General features: G+C 49.4%; 1 protein-coding gene across 1 annotated transcript in view; it reads left to right on the top strand.

Moving 5' to 3' along the window:
• Window positions 1-18,816, top strand: part of LOC107154820 (core histone macro-H2A.2) — a 53,365-nt gene extending 34,549 nt beyond the window's left edge. The window contains exons 6-10 of the mRNA XM_015500544.2: window positions 938-1,048; window positions 2,986-3,085; window positions 8,683-8,772; window positions 15,058-15,232; window positions 18,046-18,816. Coding sequence (XP_015356030.1) covers window positions 938-1,048; window positions 2,986-3,085; window positions 8,683-8,772; window positions 15,058-15,232; window positions 18,046-18,211 — 642 coding nt within the window. The 3' untranslated portion in view covers window positions 18,212-18,816. The remainder of the gene's footprint in view (window positions 1-937; window positions 1,049-2,985; window positions 3,086-8,682; window positions 8,773-15,057; window positions 15,233-18,045) is intronic.
• Window positions 18,817-19,959: the final 1,143 nt, after the last annotated feature.

The following is a 19,959-nucleotide window of genomic DNA, read 5'->3' as shown; positions in this document are numbered from 1 at the left end:
GGGCCTTGCCTGTGTTAGGCAAGCTCTCTACCACAAAGCTGAATCCCCAGCCCTAGAGTAATCAATATTTTCACATGCAGCCCAGTGCAGTAACCACCCGTCACGTGTGGCCATTGCAACTTGAATAAAAACTAAGCCACATTAAAAATTCAGCACCGGATGCGCTAGCCACATTTCCAGCACTCGATAGCACTCAGCAGCAGAGACAGAGGAGCTCCATCACAGGGACAGCCTAGGACAGCAGGGCTGCTCTAGAGGTGGACTTTTCACTCTGCAGACCTCCTAATGTAAGAGATCGGGCAGGACTTGGTGCCATTACCACTGGCCCCAGGGAAATCCTGGGGAGGGGATGTTTGAGCAAGGCGCTGGGGACCAGTCACTTGGCTCTGATGTTTGTCATCAAAAGCTGCAGACAGGTGAACGCATGCAGACAAATGAGGACTCCAAGGACCAGTGAACGCCTTTAATACGCTTTATATTTTTGCAGGACACTTTTCTTTTCCTCACGTCACAGAACACCCCTTGGTTTCCTCCATCACAGAACAGCAGAGGGCGGGGGTGAGCTCAGTGGTGGAGCCTGAGCTTAGCGTACACCAGGCCCTAGGTTTGATCAAAAGAAAAGCTTCCGGGCGGGCGTGGCGGTGCTCCCATGCATCCCAGCAATTTGTGAGGCTGAGGCAGGAGGATCGTAAGTGGGAGGCCAGCTTCAGCACCTTAACTAGACCCTGGCTCAAAATTTTTAAAAGTTTATAAAAAGAACTGGGGGCGTAGCTCAGTGGCACAGCACCCACGGGTTCTGTCCTCCATTCCACCAAATAAGAAAACAGAAAGTAACTCCTGGCGACCCCTTTCCCGTCGGAGTCGGCAGCCGTCGTCGCAGCCACATCCGACTTCCTCTGAATTGTTCTCATCTGTCCTTCTGATTTTCTACCAACAGTCCAAACCAAAGGACAGCGACAAAGAAGGAACTTCAAATTCCACCTCAGAAGATGGGCCAGGGGATGGATTCACCATCCTGTCTTCTAAGAGCCTTGTTCTAGGGCAGAAGGTAATAAAGAGAATCGTAATGTGCTGTAGTAAAACACGATTACACTTTTATAACCTGCTATTTACAAGCAATGATGCCGCCTTCGTCCCTCCCTTCCTTAATGCGACTTCCACTCTAGTCTTGAATTATTCATTTTTAAACTAACGAACTATGGCGGTTTCTGCACCATGAAAATGAACACAAATATTTTAGTGCTGAGGTTGTCCATGCCGACCTTGGTCAGCCAAAGTAATAGAGAGAAGCTTTCTGGTCAGTAGATAGGATGACATGATGTCCCCCAGGTCCCAGATAGCTATGGATATTTTGGGTGGCCTCCAACAGCCTCAGAGAGACCTGTCTTCATGGTCTGATGTCATTTATCAGAGAAGGAAAATAGAAATATATGCTTCCTGAATACCCCTGGTGTTCGAAATGAATTATTTGCCAATAATTCAGTCTGCCTGCCTTCCCTGGCTGCAGAAAGAAAACAAACAGGATTATACATTTGAACAGTCTCTAGCAACACAGCAGCCGCCCAGTCAGACATGCAAATAATTCATTCCCACGAGCATAAAGTTTACTGAGCAGACAATTTATCTACCAAGTCAACTGATAATGAAATAAGACACACGAGGAGAGAGCCGGTTAATCATATCTCCGGCCTCTGAGCTTTCGCAGCCTGCCAGTGGAGTGCACCGCCAACGCAGCAGCTGGGAAAGCTTGTGGAAAGAAGAGCATCAATGTGGCCAGTTCCTAATTCATCTCTGATGAAGCAGAGCAGGAAGCTAAGAGGTGGAATTTATGTCCCCTCCAGGGTTCTCCCTGGTTACATGAGGTTTAGCTTTCTCTCTCTTATCTAGGGGATGGCCAAGTTCTTGCTCTCCTGGAGAAACAAAGGAGATTTCCCTTAACTCCCCACCAATGTGGTCCCCAAAAGGCAAGGTAGAGCCAGGCGTGGTGACACACGCGTGTCCTCCTAGGTGCTCTGGAGGCTGAGGCAGGAGGATCGCGAGTTCAAAGCCAGCCTCAGCAAAAGCGAGGTGCTAAGCAACTCAGCGAGACCCTGTCTCTATATAAAATACAAAATAGGGCTGGGGTTGTGGCTCAGTGGTCGAGGGCCCCTGAATTCAGTTCCCAGTACAATAAATAAATAAATGGCAAGGTGGCCAGACAGAGGTAGGTTGGAAACCCAGAGCCAAAATTACATCCCTCCTGCAAGATTCTAGACCTCAGTGCCCTACCCCAAAACTTCAGGGCTGCTCATGGGGAAATGCAGAACCCTGGGAAGAGAAGGCAAGCCCTGAGCATCTCTCCCTCACAGGAGCTGCTCAGAGGGTGTTGCACCCAAAACCAAGGCCACCAAGGGTGGGAGCCAAAGGCACAAACAATAAAAGAAAGAAATGAGAAGTTCCGTTCTTGTTCCCGAAAGAGAAAGCAGATTTGTTGCATTCTCTAGCCTCAAAGTGAAAAATCCACTGAGCTCACAGGAGCCTCTTCGAACCCAAACACCAGCTGGGCACAGTGGTACCATGTCTCAAAATAAAATAAAGTCAAATAAACAGGGCTGAGAATGGAGTTCAGTGGTAGAGTGTCCCTGGGTTCAACCCCCCCAAAATAAAAATAAATGTAAAGGGCATGGTGGCACATGCCTGTAATCCCAGCAACTCAGAAGACTGAGGCAAGAGGATGGCAAGTTCAAGGCTAGCTTGGGCTACTTAGCAAGGTCCTGTCTCAAAATGAAAAGGGCCTCAAGTGCAGTTCAGGGGTAGAGCGCTTGCCTAGCATGCAGAGGCCTTGGGTGCAATCCCCAGCACCATCAGAGGAAAAGAAACCTGGGAAACGTTTGCTCCATGTGCAGTCCTTGTGTCGATGTTTGGTGTGAATTATTGAGAGTCAGTGGGAGATTTTCCATGGGATTTGATCTTTCCCATATTTTCCATCTTTTCTTCCTAACTCAGCTGTCCCTGACCCAGAGTGACATCAGCCATATTGGCTCCATGAGAGTGGAGGGCATTGTCCACCCAACCACAGCCGAAATTGACCTCAAGGAAGATATAGGTAAGGTCCTGAGACTTCAGGAGAGGTGCCATGGGGTGGCACCTGTTCACGGAAGTCCTCACGAAGTCAGCCATTGTCCACGGGGTCCCCTGTCAAGCTCTGTCTTTGTACTAATGGAACAGCATCACTACAGAGTAACTCAGCCACATATTTCGAGAAATTTATATTGAAATATAGCCTAGAGACAGATCATTACTGTACAATTTGATGAAATTTTCTCAAAGCAAATACCACCAGGCAACCAGCACCTAGGTCAGGAAGCAGACCCTATAGCACCCAGCAGTCTCCCCAGGCCCCTCCCAGCCATCATCTTCTCCAGGGGGAACCACTATCCTGTCTTCTCACACATGGAGGGGCTTCATCTCTTGAACTTATTTAAGTGAAATCGTGGACTCTCCCGAGTCTGGCTCCTGTTACTTGGCAGAGCGTTTGTGGAATCCAGCTGTGCGACTGAGTGTGGCTGTGTCCGTTCATTTTCTGTGTGGAAGACCCCAGTTTATCAATCCATTCTGCCATTGATGGCATCTGAGTAGTTTCCAGATTGGAAATATTCTACATGTTTTGGACGAAACCTCGTGCACTTTTCAAGTGTAAATATTGAGAATGCTCTTGGTAAAAAGGAAAGAGAGCGCTAGAAAAACTTCGGTGGTCTGTAAGGCCGAGAGCACTGGGTTATTTCACCAGTGGTTTTCCACCTGTCCCATGAGTGGGGAGGGCATTGCAAATAACAGCACATGAAATGGGTACACCTCACCCATTTTTACAAGATAGAACGGCCTCTACTCCCCACTAGAAGGGTAAAGTGAACAAAGGAAAGGCCTGTTGTCCCTGGGGTGCGGATTGCCTCTTGTGGGGGTCTGGAGAGGAGAGATGGGTGGAAAGGTGGCCAGGTGGTTAAGAGAGCAGATTTTGAGTCCACCTGGTGTGTGTCCCGGCTTTTACAAATCCCTTCCTAGGGCTGGGGATATAGCTCAGTTGGTAAAATGCTTGCCTAGCAGATATAAGCCCTGGGTTCAATTTCCAGCACCAATAAATAAATAAGCAAGCAAGCAAACAAACAAACGCCTCCTAGCTCTGTGACCTTAGGCAATTTTCTTAACTTGGCTAACCCTCAGTTTCCTCATCCGCAATTGAGAATAACAAGAGAACTTGCTATGAATTTTAGGGAGGCATACTTGGGGCTTGGCCAAGAGTTGAGCTCATTGGCATTTAAAAATTGAGAGTCTTTATTATTGCTGCTGTGTTATCAGCAGGCCCACCCATCACCATTCAGTTCTCCCCCACCAACCCAAACCAAGCATCCCATGCAGCTAAGACCTTTTTTTTGTTTTTTTTTTTAAACTGCACTAGGAATTGAACCCAGGGGAACTCTAACCCAATTTTTAGGTCTATATTGAGACAGGGTCTCACTAAGTAACTGAGGCTGACCTCGATCTTGCAATCTTCCTGCCTCAGCCTCCTGCGTTGCTGGGATTATAGGCATGCATCACCATGCCCAGCGCCATGCTTTATTCTTTTAAAATATGTTAGAGGCTGCAGGTGTAGTTCAGTGGTGGAGTGTGTGCATAGGGTCCTGAATTTGATCCCCAATTCCCTCTGCATGCAAAATAAAATGAGTTATTACAAAAATGTTTAAGCATACACACAAACAAGAAAGTGTAATGAACCCCTCTGCAGATGCAATAATCAGTTACGAGTGTGATCAAGCGTGTTTCAGCTTTTAACACCTCCACATATTTCCAGACAACATATTATTTTAACTGTGAGTAGTTCAGAACAACCTCTAAAAGATAACCAGTGCTGGGCATGGTGGCACACGCCTGTAATCCCAGCAGCTCTAGAGGCTGAGGCAGGAGGATCACGAGTTCAAAGCCAGCCTCAGCATTTAGCAAGGCCCTAAGCAAGTCAGTAAGACCCTGTCTCTAAATAAAATATAAAAAAGGGCTGGGGATGTGTCTCAGTGGTTAAGCACCCCTGGCTTCAATCCCCAGTGCCAAAAAAAAAAAAAAAAAAAGATAAGGGCTAATTTTTAATAACATAAGCATAGTACCATTATTACAGCTAAAAAAATTAACTTCATATCAACTATAATGAATGTTGAGATTCCAATTATGTCATGAATATTATTTTTTAAAATTGATTTAGGACCCAAATGAGTCCACAGACTGCAATTGGTTGATAAGTCTTTGAACTCACAGGTTCCCCCTTTATCTGTCTTTTTTATTTCTTTGCAATTTATTTGTTGAGGAAACCAGGCCGTTTGTCCTGGAGGGTCTCACACAATCTGGATTTTGTTGTTTGCATACTCATTAAACATCTTTTCTTCGCTGTGTATTTTTGTTGTTTTCTTTTGTTTTTATAAGTTGGTAGTTAGAGCTAGAAGCTTAATGAGATTCAGGTTCAAGAAATTTGGGACTGGGGACGAAGCTCAGTGGTGAAGAGCAGGAGGCCTTGAGTTCAAGTCCCAGCGCCATAAATAATAACTTGAGTAAGACTCCTTGGAAGTCTTATTTTTGGAACAGGGTGCTTGTTGTCTCTCTTTGCATGACCTTAGCAGCCGCAGATGCCCCTTCCTGGACTGTCCGTTTGCCCACGGTTGCTAAGTGTGGATCCTCTAATTCTAGCGTTCCTTCATTTCTTCATGGGAATGCTTTCCCAGAGTGAAGCTGCCTCTCTGCTTCTCCAGCTGCTTTGTTCTTAAGTGTTTAGTGGACAGGATGCACTCTTCTTGCCTTCTGCACATCTCCACTGGGTCCCTGGCCTGAATTCAGGGACAGCAGCTTCAATTTCTCTGCTTCTCTGTATGAATGAGCTACCACCTTGGTTACCAGGCTTCCTCAGGTTCTGACCCAGCAGATCAATACTGACCGAGAGTCTGGGAGCCAGAAAGAAGACTCAGAGGTGGTTGGCGTAGCCTGCAACCACCATTTCCTAGTCATATCATTGAAACCCAAGTACCAGCTGGGCGTGGTGGCACACACCTACAATCCCAGGGACTCAGGAGGCTGAGGCAGGAGGACTTCAAGTTCCAGGCCAGCCTCAGCAATTTAGTGAGGCCCTAAGCAACTTAGGAAGACCCTGTCTCAAAATAAAAAAAAATAAAAAGGACTGAGGATGTAACCCAGGGGTAAAGGTCCCCTGGGTTCAATCCCCAGTACCAAAAAAAAAAAAAGAAGAGAAACCCAAGTACCTGGCTGAGGAGCAAAGCAGAGGAGGGAGGCAGCAGGTGAGACTCCGAATTCAGCAGCTGCAGCCCAAGCCCGAGGTTCCCGCATGCCCTGTGGTTTCACACAAGTGCCCCGCTGGCTAGAGGAAGATGCCAAGATAGTGACCAGCAACTACTTAGGACTCACCCACAGCAGGCACAGCTGTGGCTAAGTGTAGCCAGGAGCTAGTTCAGGTGTAGCCTGTTCTCGTTCAACCACAGTTGCTAGCTCCACTGTCCATCGGGCCCCAGTAGTGCTCACACAGTTAGTGCTGCCCAGGCACCTGCAGCCACCACGGCTGCAGTGGCCCGGCCCAATCCTACAACAGCTGCTGCTCGCAGAGCCTTCCCCACAGCACACACAGCACCTGCTCTGACAGCACCCACCACCACCCCCAGCAACGACACAAAACTACCAGGACTTGTGTGTAAGAGCCACAGCTCCTGGCTGGGTGCAATGGCGCACGTCTGTAATCAGAGCAGCTTGGGAGGCTGAGGGAGGAGGATTGCCAGTTCAAAGCCAGCCTCAGCAACTGAGCAAGTAACATAACCAAAGTAGAGAGACCCTGTCTCTAAAAAATAAAAAGGGATGGGGATATGGCTCAGTGGTTTAATGCCCCAGGGTTCAACAATTCCTGGTGCAAAAAAAGATCCACAGCTCCTGTTGTAACTTACAACAGTAAGCCATTCAACCAACAGCCAACAAAATTGCTGCTGCTGTGGCTGCTGCTGCCCAGCCTCAACTGTCTATTGCTGAAACCTACTGTCACACAGGTCCCAAAGCAGGTGAGAGCCAAGGCACAAGTCAGTATACTCAAGCCCAGGAAAAAGGAAACACAAGCACCTTCATGAAGAAGCCCCTCCCCAGCCCCATGGAGAGTGACTGCTAGAACAGACATTTGTCCTAAATAAAAATGTGCACAAAGTATTGTGGCTCTCCAAAGATACTTGAGTGTCTTGAGTGTAGAAAGTCTATCCCTGAGGCCCTAGGGAAGCCTCTGAACAGATGAGGATGGTGGTGGTGATGGCTGAGTAGTCCTTATCCAAAATGTTTGGAACCAAAAGTGTTTCAGATATTTTTTGGTTTTTATTTGTTTGTTTGTTTGTTTGTTTTGTGGTGCTGAAGATTGATCCCAGGGCCTTGTGCAAGGCAAGCTCTTTACCAACTAAGGTTTATCCCCAGCCCGTGTTTCAGATTTTTTTATGTTTTCAGATTTTGGAATATTTTCACATACACAAGATATCTTGTAGAGTGGACCCAAGTTTAAATACAAAACTATTTAGATTTTATATACACCTCATACACATAACCTAAAAGTAATTTTATACAATATTTTCATTGCACTTGAGTTTTGACGGTGGCCCACCCATCACGTGAGGTCAAGTAGGGAATTTTCCATGTGGTGTCATGTGGATGCTCAGAAACTTTCGGATTTTGAAGCAATTTAGATTTGGGATTTTCATATTAAGAATGCTCAATCCATAATGATAATTAATAAAGAGAGATCTGAGACTCTCCCCAGATGGCCAGATGGCCACATTCACTAGGAGATGGGGACGTCTGAGGGCAAACACCTTGTCTCCTGTGGAGAACAGCCGTCACCCTAGTCCGAACACCCATGTCATCTCAGACATGAATGAGAGCGTGGGAAGAGGTGCTGGGTCCCTGGTGCACTCAGGTGAGGTTCCTGCTTGACCAGGAACCTCTGTAGAGGCCAGACCCTGAGATATTGCAGAACTTGCCCTAACAGCAGTGCCTGGGATGATGTTCCCACAGGAAGTCCGTGGAGATGAGCCTCCCAAATCTCTGCATGTTTCCATTGCAAATCAAGGCCTCAGTTGGAAGAACAAGATATTAGGCTGCCCTAGGCCTGTGTCTGTCCTCTGACCCGAGGGCTTACAACTTGCTGCTGAACCTGTAGAACAGAATACTGGCATCTTGGCCAAAATAAAGAATGAAATAAATCATCTCCAGGACTGGAAATCACCCCTTAAAAGGTCCTTTAAAGTAGCTTGCTAACCAGCTGGACATGGGGGCACATGCCAGTAATCACAGCAACGTGGGAGGCTCAGGCGGGAGGATTACAAGTTCAAGGCCAGCCTCAGCAACTTAGCAAGACCTTGTATCAAAATTAAAAATGAAAAGTCTGGAGATGTGGCTCAGTGAGAGTGCATCCCTGGGTCCTGTCCCCAACACCAGTACTGGGGGAAAAAGAGAGAGAGACTTACTAACTAAATCTGTTACACCAGAGGCCCAAAGACCCCTCGACCGGCAATCAGTGGCAGACCAGGATGACAGCTGGGAAGTGAGATTCCTAGTGTCTAAGGATGCCCTCCCCCAGGCCTCCTGAGAATCTGTCCTACCGTGGCCTCCCCCTGTTCTCCTTTGCAGGTAAAGCCCTGGAAAAGGCGGGGGGCAAAGAGTTCTTGGAAACAGTGAAGGAGCTACGTAAATCCCAGGGCCCTTTGGAAGTGGCTGAAGGTAAGCATAGACCTGGCTCCGCGACCCAGCACGGCCCCACCTTGTCCCCGCCAGTCTCTGGCCAAACTCACACGGATCCAGTCTCTGCCACGAAATATGCCCTAACTATCCCAAAGCTATTTCAGCATCTCTGATGATTTGAGCAGGCCCCTTGAGGTCATTCCATATGCTCTGGGGTCTACAAGTGTCTGGATCGTTCATGTTCACGTACATACCTCAGATCCCCCACAATGATCTCGAGCCATTGGGTTGATTTTGTATGTGTGCAGTAAGATACACAGGGCTTAAGTCTTGCCATTGTAACCATTTTTTTTTTTAATTTTTTGGAAGTTGAATATGGCAGCATGTCTTTATTTTATTTGTTTATTTTTATGTGGTGCTAAGAATCGAACTCAGTGCCTCATATGTGCAAGGCAAGCACTCTGCCACTGAGCTACAGCCCCAGCCCCATTGTAACCATTTTTCAGTAGCATTAAGTCTTTCACAATGTTGTACAGCCATCGCCATGACCTAGTTCCACAGCGTTTGGATCACCTTGAAATTGAACAGAAGCCCCGTCCCCATTGAGCAGTCCCCCCACCTGCCTTCCCCAGGACCTGGCATCCACTCATCTACTTTCTGCCTCTGCACATTTGCCCACTCTGGACCTTTCACGTAAAGGGAATCATACAGCGATGGGTGGCCCTTTGTGTCTGGCTTCTTTCACTTAACATGGGATTTTTTTAATATTTATTTTTCAGTTGTAGGTGGACACAATAGCTTTATTTTATTAATTTTTATGTGGTGCTGAGGATCAAACCCAGGGCCTCACTCATGCTAGGCGAGCGCTCTACCGCTGAGCCACACCCCAGCCCTTAACATGGTACTTTTGAATCCCACTCGTGTGGTAGCATGTGTTGGTACTTCTCTCCCTTTTATGGCCAAATGATATTCCACTTTGTTTATCTGCTCAACCGTGGATGGGTGTCTGGGTTGTTTCCAACTTTGGCAACTGTGAATGGAGCCCCTGTGCACATCTGTGCAGAGGTTTTTGTGTGGGCACCTGTTGTCATGGCTACTGGTAAGTGATTCCCTTTCAGAGCCATGTTCCCACCACACCATCCCCAGGCCATTCCCTCTCTGTGCTGCACTCATGCTACGACTGCCGAGGACAGCGAAACCTCCTGCTGTCCCCAGACACAATAAACGGGCACCAAGAGGGAGCCCTTGGGGGAGGAGGTGCAGCCCACTGGGGGACTGTGGCCGTGGACATGAGCAAGCAAGGGGGAGAGAACAGCAGCCAGAGGTGAGTCGAGCCTTTGGGGCTGTGTGACGGGGTTTGGATCTGACTATCTGGACCAGAAAGGCCACCTTGAAGTTAAGGCAGGGGACTGTCATGATCAGACTAGATTATTAGAAAAATAATGGGAGCTCCCAGTCAAGAAAGAACAAGAGTCCACACTTTAGAGCTGGTACACGCCCCTCCCCAGACATGCAATGGTGGGCCAAATTTCCTTTTTAAATTGTTTTAAGACAGCCACCCTCAAACGTAAGATCGGCATGTGTGTAGACGGAAGTAAAAGACAGGCAGCAGCAACGGGGGAGTTGCAGCCCAGGCCACCGGGATGCAGGGCAGGGACTATGCAGAGCCACTAGGCCACTCTTGCTTATAAAGGACTGCAGTCACTGGTGGAAGGAGCAGGGCCAGGCTCGCTGCTCACAGCAAGGGGCTGGAGAGAGCTCCTTGGCCTTTCTGAAGGCAAAGTTCTGACCATCCCCCAGGGCTATGGCTTGGGTAAAACTGGACTTTCTAGGGTAGAGGAAGGATCCGATCCCCGCACCCAGGCCCAAGGCCACATTGCCCACTGACCTCAGAGTCTGGAGGACCCTCATCCCCATGACCTTGAGACAGAACTCAGATCAGCCATTTAAGAACTGCACCTGGTCTGGGGGCTTGGGTTTGGGGGAGGCTTCCAGCCAATTGCCTGACGGGGTGAGGAGGAGAGAAAATAGCTGCTCTCCACAGAATGAGGGGTGCTGGCGCATTTCTCAACAGAGTCCCAGAGGTAGAAAACAGAGGTGTAGAAGCAGTATTTTAAAAGATCGTAGCTGGGAATTTTCTAGAATTAAACATGAGCCCTGGGGTTGAAAATAGCAGGCATTATAAATAAAAATAGACCTCAAACCTGACCCATGATAATGAAGGGTCAAAGGTTCAAAACCCAAGAGAAACCTCCAAGGCAACCCAAGAGAAGAGGTAGATCATCCGTAAAGAATTGAGAAGTCTGATGGCTACAGACGCCTCATCAGCAACCCGAAACTGGAAACAGGAAAGAAATGTCTTCAAAGCACTGAAGAGAAACATGCCACCAAGAATTCCACAGTGCTGTTTTTCATTCAAGAGTGAGGGCCAGGGGCTGGGGCTGTAGCTCAGTGGTAGAGTGCTTGCCTGGAAATATATATATATATATATATATATATATATATATATATATATATATAACTGCACATATGGTATGACGCTACATTGTGTACAACCAGAGAAGTGAAAAGTTGTACTGCAGTTGTGCACAATGAATCAAAATGCATTCTGCTGTCATATATAACCAATTAAAATAAGTAAATTAATAAGAAAGTACATATATATAGTGCACAATTTCAAACATGCAAAAGTTGAGAGACAGCAATTCAGACCCTTCTGGAAGGAACCAGAAGTCAATCTGAAGTAAGTAGAGGGCTGCAGGAAACGGTTGTGATTTGGCACAAATATGTTGAGTCTAAGTATGTGTAGTCTGGGGCCATCAGGGCTAGAAAGAACACGAGTCCACATTTTAAAGTTGGTACATGCCCTGGGAAGAAGAGAAAAGGGGAGACGATCCTTTAGGATCTGACTTCGTGTTTCGTTTAATTTCAAGACACCATCAGTTTTAATATATGCCTTTATTGTTTGGGCCACTAAGATTAAATTTCATAAGTGGGCTAATAGGAGACCCCTCATGAGGCTGGGACATTCAGATTAAGAGCATGGTGACCCACCCTGCAGAAAGGACAGCAAGTACATGTCTTGACTTTGGTGTTGGGAGGAAAGGCCTCTTGCTGGCGAACCTGAACTGCAGGCCAGTACTTCTGCAGGTTTACAGCCAAATCCAGTGCTGCCCAAAACCTCAGGCAGAGAAGACAGTGGTGTGCGACCTCCGTTTGGTAGTGTCCCCAAGTGATGTAGAAGGAAATGCAACTTTATCTCTGAAAGAACTCAGCTTCAATCTTGGCTGACAGCAACTATAAGATGCATCCTGATTTAAAAAAAAAAAAAGTTTAAATAAGTAAAAGGATATTAAATGGCCTCGGCGTGTGGCTCAGTGGCAGAATGGTCACCTAGTGTGCAGGGCCCTAGGTTCAGTCCCAGCACCACCACAACAAAAAAGATGATAATGATTTTTAAGTGCATCTTGGGGTGGGCAAAGCAGACCAAATACAGTGCAGGTCTCCGGTGCACAGGGTGTGGAGAGGGTGCGTCAGGAAATATTTTAGGAGCAGCACCAGTGAGGGGTAGCACCAGATAGCGGCTTCGTCGGAAGGAGATGCCGAATGAGGAAATGCCACATGCTGCCCTGGGAAGTGACAGAGGCTGTGTGGTAAACACATCCATGAATTTGTCGTAGGGGTCAGAGCCAGTTTGTGTTAATACCTTCAGTGCACACTGTAGGGTGGGAACACGGGATGTGGTTGTGAATGAGGCCCCTGAACATTCCTTTGGGAACTTGACGAGTGAACGATAATTTTGCTGGACACACACTGGGCCTGGGGCACCAGCAAGGTCACCAGTGTGCAGGGTGCTATTGAAAGCTGAGGGGGCGATGGGGCTGCAGATGGTTGCTTAGCAGCCAGGGCTGAATGCCTCCTGCAGCAGGGAAGAGCAGTGGACCCTGCAGGCAGGAAGAACAGAGGTTGCTCTGGGGAACTGAAGTCCACAGTGTCATGGTGACCAGGGATCAATGGTAGCTCTCCAGCAGGACAAGAGGCCACCCTGGGGTCCCTTTTTTGCTATGGTGATGCCTAAGAATATGTCTGGTCTTCCACACTGCGATGATCAGCAGAGGGAAGGTTCTAGAAGCTTCTAGCAGCAGAATGCACCTAGTAGGTGAAAGAGTTCCACCAGGGGGCATCACATCAGATCAGAGATGGCTGCGAGCCATTTGGTTAGCAGCGTTAGTCGGTGCTTATAACAAATACCTCCCAACAGCCTGACCCCTGTCCTTGGCACCTCCAGAGAGCATCACAAACCACAGCAGCTGTGAGCCGCATTTCCCATCTCCAGTTGCCATGGAGATGCTTTGCTTTGGATTGAAATGTTATCAGGGGCTACCTCGAAAATCATTTTCTTCCTTGGTTGGTTGTTTCACACCGCCAGTAAACGCATTCCTCTTGTTTAAAAATGACTTTAGATTCAAAAGAATATCATTCAGCTGATAACATGACTATCGTGTAACATATGTATAAAATAAATCAGCCGTGGGTGTGAAGAACCAGCTTCTCCAGCACATGAGATCAGTAAGAGCCTTGGAAAAATTGCCCCGATCAGGCCAAACCCCGGGGTCCTAGGTTCTCTGCAGGACAGTTCCAGGTTCCAGGGCCCATTGTCCAGGCCCAACAGCCACATTCCGCATCTGTGTACAGACCCACAAGGCCACAGGGTCAGTCCTCGAGCTGTGAGGCCCCCTGTTCACACGTCTTGCATGGACTGGCTCATTCCTGTCTGATTGTCTTTAGACCCACTCAGCGCTGGGAAGGCGAGGAGCTCACAGCCCCCCCTCCCTGACCCGGGTTCCAGCAGCGTAGTCCCCACCCACCCAAGCAAGTACAGTCACAGCGCCTCTGACACCGTCAGGTCCCACAGACTAGATGGGCATCGTATATTTCAAATAAATCTTCCAAGCCAACCCTACACACAGCTCCAGAGCCTGGCAGATACATGCATGTCACACACACTGCCCTAGTGGCCATGACTTCCCCAGAGCGCCAAGGCTCCCAGGCCCTGGCCACTTGAAGAGGACTAGGGACCCTTGGGGCACAGAGCCCAGCTCCGCCAGGTAGGTGGCTTAGGGACAAGCAGCATGGGGCAGGGGATGGATAGTCACAGGGACTTCCCTGAAACTCAGCAGCCACAGCGCTTATTAGCCCTGTCGCCAACGGGAGCCATGTCCAGGGGGGTAAAAAGGAAGGCCAAGAAGAACAGGACCAGGCTGGCATCACGGAAATTTGAAATTGTGGGGCCAGGCTGCATGGTTCACTTTGAACCCCTGCTGTTGGCAGGATACACGGAAATGATCAAGTACATGACTGTCCAAGGAAATCTATGACCAAGTGAGGTGGTTCTCAGCTCAGGGAGGGCCCCAGAATTCCAAGAGCACGGCACAAGCCTACACCAGACCAAGTCAGGATCTGTGAGGGGGCTGGGCTCAGAAACGGCTGTTTTTAAAGAGCCAGGGTGTCTTTTTCCTATGGCTGCCCCCACAAAGTACCACAAACTCGGAGACTTCAAACATGACTCTGTTCTTCGAGTTGTGAGGTCAGCAGTCTGCAGCAGTCTTCGTCTAAGGGCTTAGATGAAGGTGTCACAAGACCGGTTCCTTCGGAAGGTGCCTGGGAGAGGCCTTGGCCTTTCCTGGCTTCAGGCCTTGGCCCCTGGACAGGGCGCCCCAGTCTCTGTTTCTGTTACCACCCTGCTGGGAATGTCATCCGGTCAGGTTCCCTTCCACTTCCTTGTCCCCTCACCACTTTGGGCCTTCCGGCCTCCCTCTCACAGAACCCATAGGATTACATTTCAGGGCCCAGCCAGACAATCCAGGAGAATCTCCCGTTTAGTCACATCTGAAAATTCTCCCTGGCCATGTCAGGTCACATCCACAGGTCACATCCACAGGTCCCAGAGGTCAGGGGTGGGTGTGGTGGGGAATCCATTACTCAACCTACCACAACACAGGAGACTATGTGGGAGTGATCCTTTGACTTCAGCCACTGTGGGCAGGTCCCTACTCCGGGCCTGGCTGGCAGACCAGAGTTGACGAGCTGTCAGCATTGAGGCTTTCCCCTGAAGCTCGTGCTGACCGTCCAGGGCAATCCCAACAGCTCCCGCTGGGAAGCAGGGAATGCCATCCGGTCAGCTTCCCTTCCACTTCCTGGTCCCCCGACCCCACCCCAACCCACCCCGCGGACCTGACATGTAGACGCGCTGTTTGGCCTAACTCCCAGCTGAAGGCAAGACTTAGGAAATGACCTGCAGCGTTCCTCTCTCCCATGTCCCAGCCGCCGTCAGCCAATCCAGTGGACTTGCAGCCAAATTTGTCATCCACTGTCACATCCCCCAGTGGGGCTCCGACAAATGTGAAGAACAGCTTGAAGAGACCATCAAAAACTGCCTGTCAGCAGCCGAGGACAAGAAGCTAAAGTCTGTCGCGTTCCCACCCTTCCCCAGTGGCAGGTAGGAGGCTTCCTCTGGAATTGGTTTCTCCAGGCTTTTCGCTGGGAACCAGTGGCTGTTCAACTCACACGTGGTCTTCCATTCCAGAAGACGCAACCAGGGCTCGCCAGCATGGTCAGCAGGTAGCCAGGCAGTAGAGTAAGGAACCAGCTTCCCACCTCCAAACACAGGGAGAGACGGGCCCCCTGGTCGGCCAAGAGGCTGCTGTCCATGGCTGGGGCCAGCCCCTGCCTCCTGATGTCCAAGCCCAGGCAGAGAAGTGGCTGTAGGGAACATACTGTGGCAGAGCAAGGTGGCATGTCAATTTCTGAGAGCCTGCTGTGTTCAAGCCCACATCCCAGCAGCTACCCACGTTCTAGAATGCACGATTAGAAAACACCAGGCTTGAGTCGGGCACAGTGGTACACGCCTCTACTCCAGCTGCTCAGGAACCGGGGGCAGGGGGACCACAGGGCTGGGCAACTGTGGACCTGTGTTGTAATCCGATTCTTGGCGGCAGCTTCTGTGACCAAAAGACCTGACAAGAACAATTTTAGAGGAGGAAAAGTTTCTTTTGGATGCCGCAACACGTGACTAAATCAGCCAGGGTCATTCCAGGTGAATTGGGCTGGCTACTATATAATCACACAGACACAGAAAGTACCTTTTTTCTTGGGGCTCAGCAACAACGGCTCCTCGGCCCCAGCTCCCACAAGGAAGCAAGAGAGGCAGACAGAGGGAGCGTGCCTGAAGCCCTGTGTATTGAGGAGAGCCTTTCAATAGAACATTCCATCCAAAAAAGGTAAGGGGTAGTATTACAGAGGAACCAGAAGGCAGCCCACTCCCCGCATTGCCTCACTCCCCTGCTGAACGGAGATGGGGATCCACCTGCTTCCAGGCAGAGGAAGCCAGTCTCCACATTTCCATCACTCAAGGCTAGGGGGCGCTCAGCTCCTGGGTGGCAGCTCCCGACATTTGGTGCTCACAGTTTCAGAGATCTTGGTCCATAGACAGACCAAGATCCATGGCTCTGGGCCCAAGGTGAAGCCAATCATCAAGTGGATAGGTATGGCAGAGAAAATTGGTTCAGGTCATGGAACCAGGAAGCGAAAGAGAGAGAGAGAGACAGACAGACAGAGAGAGAGAGAGAGAGAGAGATCCCCTTACCATGGACAAAAATACAAACCCTAAAGACTCGTCCTCAGACCCTCCTCCTACAGCCACACCCTACCTGCCTACAATTACCGCTCAGTTGATTCAGTGGATTAACGCACTGGTTACTTAAGGCTCTCCTAACCCAGTCATTTCACCTCTAAACTTTCTTGCGTTGTCTCACCCATGAGTTTTGGGGGATACTTCATACCTGAGCCACAGCACCCTGGGGGATGTAGCTCAGTGGTTCAATCCCCAGAGGGAGGGAGGAAAGGAAAGAAGGAGAAAAGAAAGGAATGGAAAGGGGAAAGAAGGGGGGGGGCGGGGACACCAGACTTGAAGGCCTTGCTACTCCAGTATGGTCTGTGGAACAGAGGCGGGAACATCTCCTGGTTAGAATGTGGAACCTCGCCCCCATCCCACATGTCCCGCTGTGGGATTCCTCTGCTGCCCCGGGGTAACAGCAGGGCCAGGACGCTGAGGTAGGGTAGACACTCCCAGAGCTGTGAAAGGCGTCACTGAGGGGCGGAGGCTGGGCTCTGTAACCTAGGCAGGCACATCACTGGAAGAAGAAGAGAGAGCCGAGAGGCCTAGGTTCCCGCTGTAACTGTATCTCCAGCACAGCCCCCAGCTCTGGCCCTCCCCAGTCCAGCCTAGGCACTGCCGGCTACATGGTCTCTAAGTGGGCCTTAGGCAGCGTGTTCCTCAACAGAATGCACACACACCCACACGCACATGCACAAGAATCCACATGGGGCAGGCCCATCCTGGACCTGTGCCAGGGGTCATTGGTGGCTGACCCCAAGTAACCATTATGGCTGTATCTCATGAGGCCAGTGGACAGCACTCTCGATGGCTCCCTGGTGCTTGGGACTCTTAGCAAACTTCCACCGGCCCAGTCCTACCCAGAACCACTGTCAAAATCACATGGGCAGGTCCAAGAGCTCATGAGAAACAGTGAGGGCGTGGAAAGGAATTTTGAAGACAAGCTAGTAAGCATGCATTTTTGCTCTTATTAAACAATCTGTTTAGTATTGAAACCAATTTTGAGGAAGCTAATAAAAACCTATGTTTGCTTTTATGAAGGCCAGGTATTTTAATGCAGAACTGCTAGATTTTGTTTGTTTGTTTGTTTGTTTGTTTTGTACCAAGGATTGAACCCAAGAGCACTTAACCACTGGGTCACATCCCCAGCCCTTTTTGACTTTTTATTTAGACACAGGGTCTCGCTAAGTTGCGTAGGGCCTCACTAAGTTGCTGAGACTGGTTTTGAACTCGCAATCCTCCTGCCTCGGTCTCCCGAGCTGCTGGGATTACAGATGTGTGCCACCATGCGCAGCTGAATTACTAGAAATTTTTAAGCCAAGTTCTACCTGATTCAGGCAATACAGCTTCAAAAACAGGGCAACCTCACCTGGCAGCCCTATGATGTTGGCCAAAATCATACCCGTCAGTGTGGGACCTATAAAGTGAGGACGAAGTCTCCCACCAACCCCTCCAAATGACCCTTTGACTAGGTCAGAGGTGACTCTATGCATAGTGATGCCCCACTCAGTACAAACAAGAGCCCAAAGCCAAAATCAGAAGGAACCCAGGGCTTTGCCCTCCCAGGCTGAGGGAAGAGTTAGGACCCTGGATCTTGGGACCAAAATGACGTGGGCTCTCCTTTTGCCTTGGTACAGAAACTGCTTTCCCAAACAGACGGCCGCCCAGGTGACCCTGAAGGCCATTTCAGCCCACTTTGACGACTCCAGCGCGTCGTCACTGAAGAACGTGTACTTCCTGCTCTTTGACAGCGAGAGCATCGGCATCTACGTGCAGGAGATGGCCAAGCTGGACGCCAAGTAGCCGCTGTCCAGCAGGGATCGGAGGAAGAGCCACGTCATGAGAGTGGGGTTTTATTTTTGAAAAGGAGAGAGGAAGGGGAGCAGAGGGCAGCTGAGAGGGCAGCAGGGAGCAGAGGCAGGAGCAGGTCCTGCCACCGAGGGACCCTCTGCATTTTATATTCTCCTTACAAAGGGCCTTGGTCCGTATTTAACCAGGTCTCCACCAGGGGTTCTTCCCATGTGTTTTCTTCCAGTTGTTTTAGAACTTTTTTAAAAAAAACACAGACCTCGTTTTAGATTTATAGCATTGACTTTTACACACACTCACACACACACAAAAAAAAATCCTTTTAAGATTCTTAAAAATCTTTTGTTCCTCCTTTATCCAAGGGAAGAGGGCGTGAGAGTCAGCTGGGCTTGCTGGCGTGTCCGTGGTGGAGAGAAGATGGGGACGACATCGCTCTGGTGCTTTTCTCTTCTGGTTTAGTGCCCCTCCCCCCTTCCCCTATGACATCTGTAACGACTCCTCAAAAGTTCTTTGCTTTGGGCTTTTTGTTTGTTGGTTTCATTTCATTTTTTTAAAGAAAAGGAAAAGAAAAAATAAAAGATCCAGTGTCTTTCTTATAACATATTCTTTTATTGCAATATTTTCCTCTATTTGGAAAACTGTGTCCCCATGAACGGATACCTCTAGAATGTTCTAATAAATAGAACAAGGCCTGTCACTGACTGGCGCAGATGCCCGCCATGCTAGGTGATGTCCATGGCCTGTGTGGTCAGGTGGCGGTCCTGCCTCTGGGAAGAAGGAGCCCACTGGCGGTGATGAAGCCGCAAGAGGGGTCACCAACCTCCGGGAAGCAGGATGTCTCACTTAGGCCTTGGCAACAAAGTGGAACAGACGGCGGGGTATAGCCCAAACGTGGGATGGGCTGAGAGCCCAAGTGAGTCTGGTGGCCCCAGCACTCTGCCCCAGTCCCCAGAGGCCACCATCAAAGATGAGCAGGGATGGGGAGGGCAGGGAGAGTCAGCCTGAATTTATTCATGTGAACTCATCAAGTTCTGCCACGGAGATTTAACCTAGGGGTTCCAAGATAGACTCTTCCACGTTGGAATGTCTCTCCCAAATACAGGAGTCTAAATTTTAGACATTACTGCTCTAAGCTGGCCCTGCAGACGAGTGCCGGGGGTTGTCCAGGAAACCAGAAGCACAAACCTCGAGGACCCCTTCTCACCCCCAGGAGCTGGAGTTTTGTTACTTATAAATTCGCCAGTCAACAGTGCCTGGAAATATACTAGGAAGCCCCGCAGAGCCCCCTTCTGCCCCCTGAAGGGTAACACACGCACCCTACCATCAAATTCTGCTGCCTTTCCTTACCCACCTCCAGAAGCTGGCAAGCCTGGCTTCAGCCTTGACCCCTGCCCACTCTGTAAAAACTCACTGTCGGGACAGGTTAACCAGAAGGGGTATTCTGTCTTTGTTCTTAAATACACCTATGGTATGTAGTCACGATCTTGAAATCACAAAGCTTCAGGGGAATTAAGGCCTGAAGGGACTAGCCACCTGTACCTACATGCACCTGTCATCCCGGCTACTCCGGAGGCAGAGGAAGAGGATCACTTGAGCCCAGGAGTCTGACACCAACCTGGCCACCAGAGTGAGACCCCATCTAAAAAGACACCACAAACAAATCCAAAATATAGGCACCAACCATAAAAAGGAGTTTAAAATGAGGCTCCTGATTGTTGTGGGATGTAGAGGCTTCACCACCC

The sequence above is a fragment of the Marmota marmota genome, unplaced genomic scaffold (assembly GCF_001458135.2).
Source record: "Marmota marmota marmota unplaced genomic scaffold, marMar, whole genome shotgun sequence".
NCBI classification, from domain to species: Eukaryota; Metazoa; Chordata; class Mammalia; order Rodentia; family Sciuridae; genus Marmota; species Marmota marmota.
Note: the sequence above shows the minus strand (reverse complement) of the source record. Positions and strands in the feature narration are given on the sequence as shown.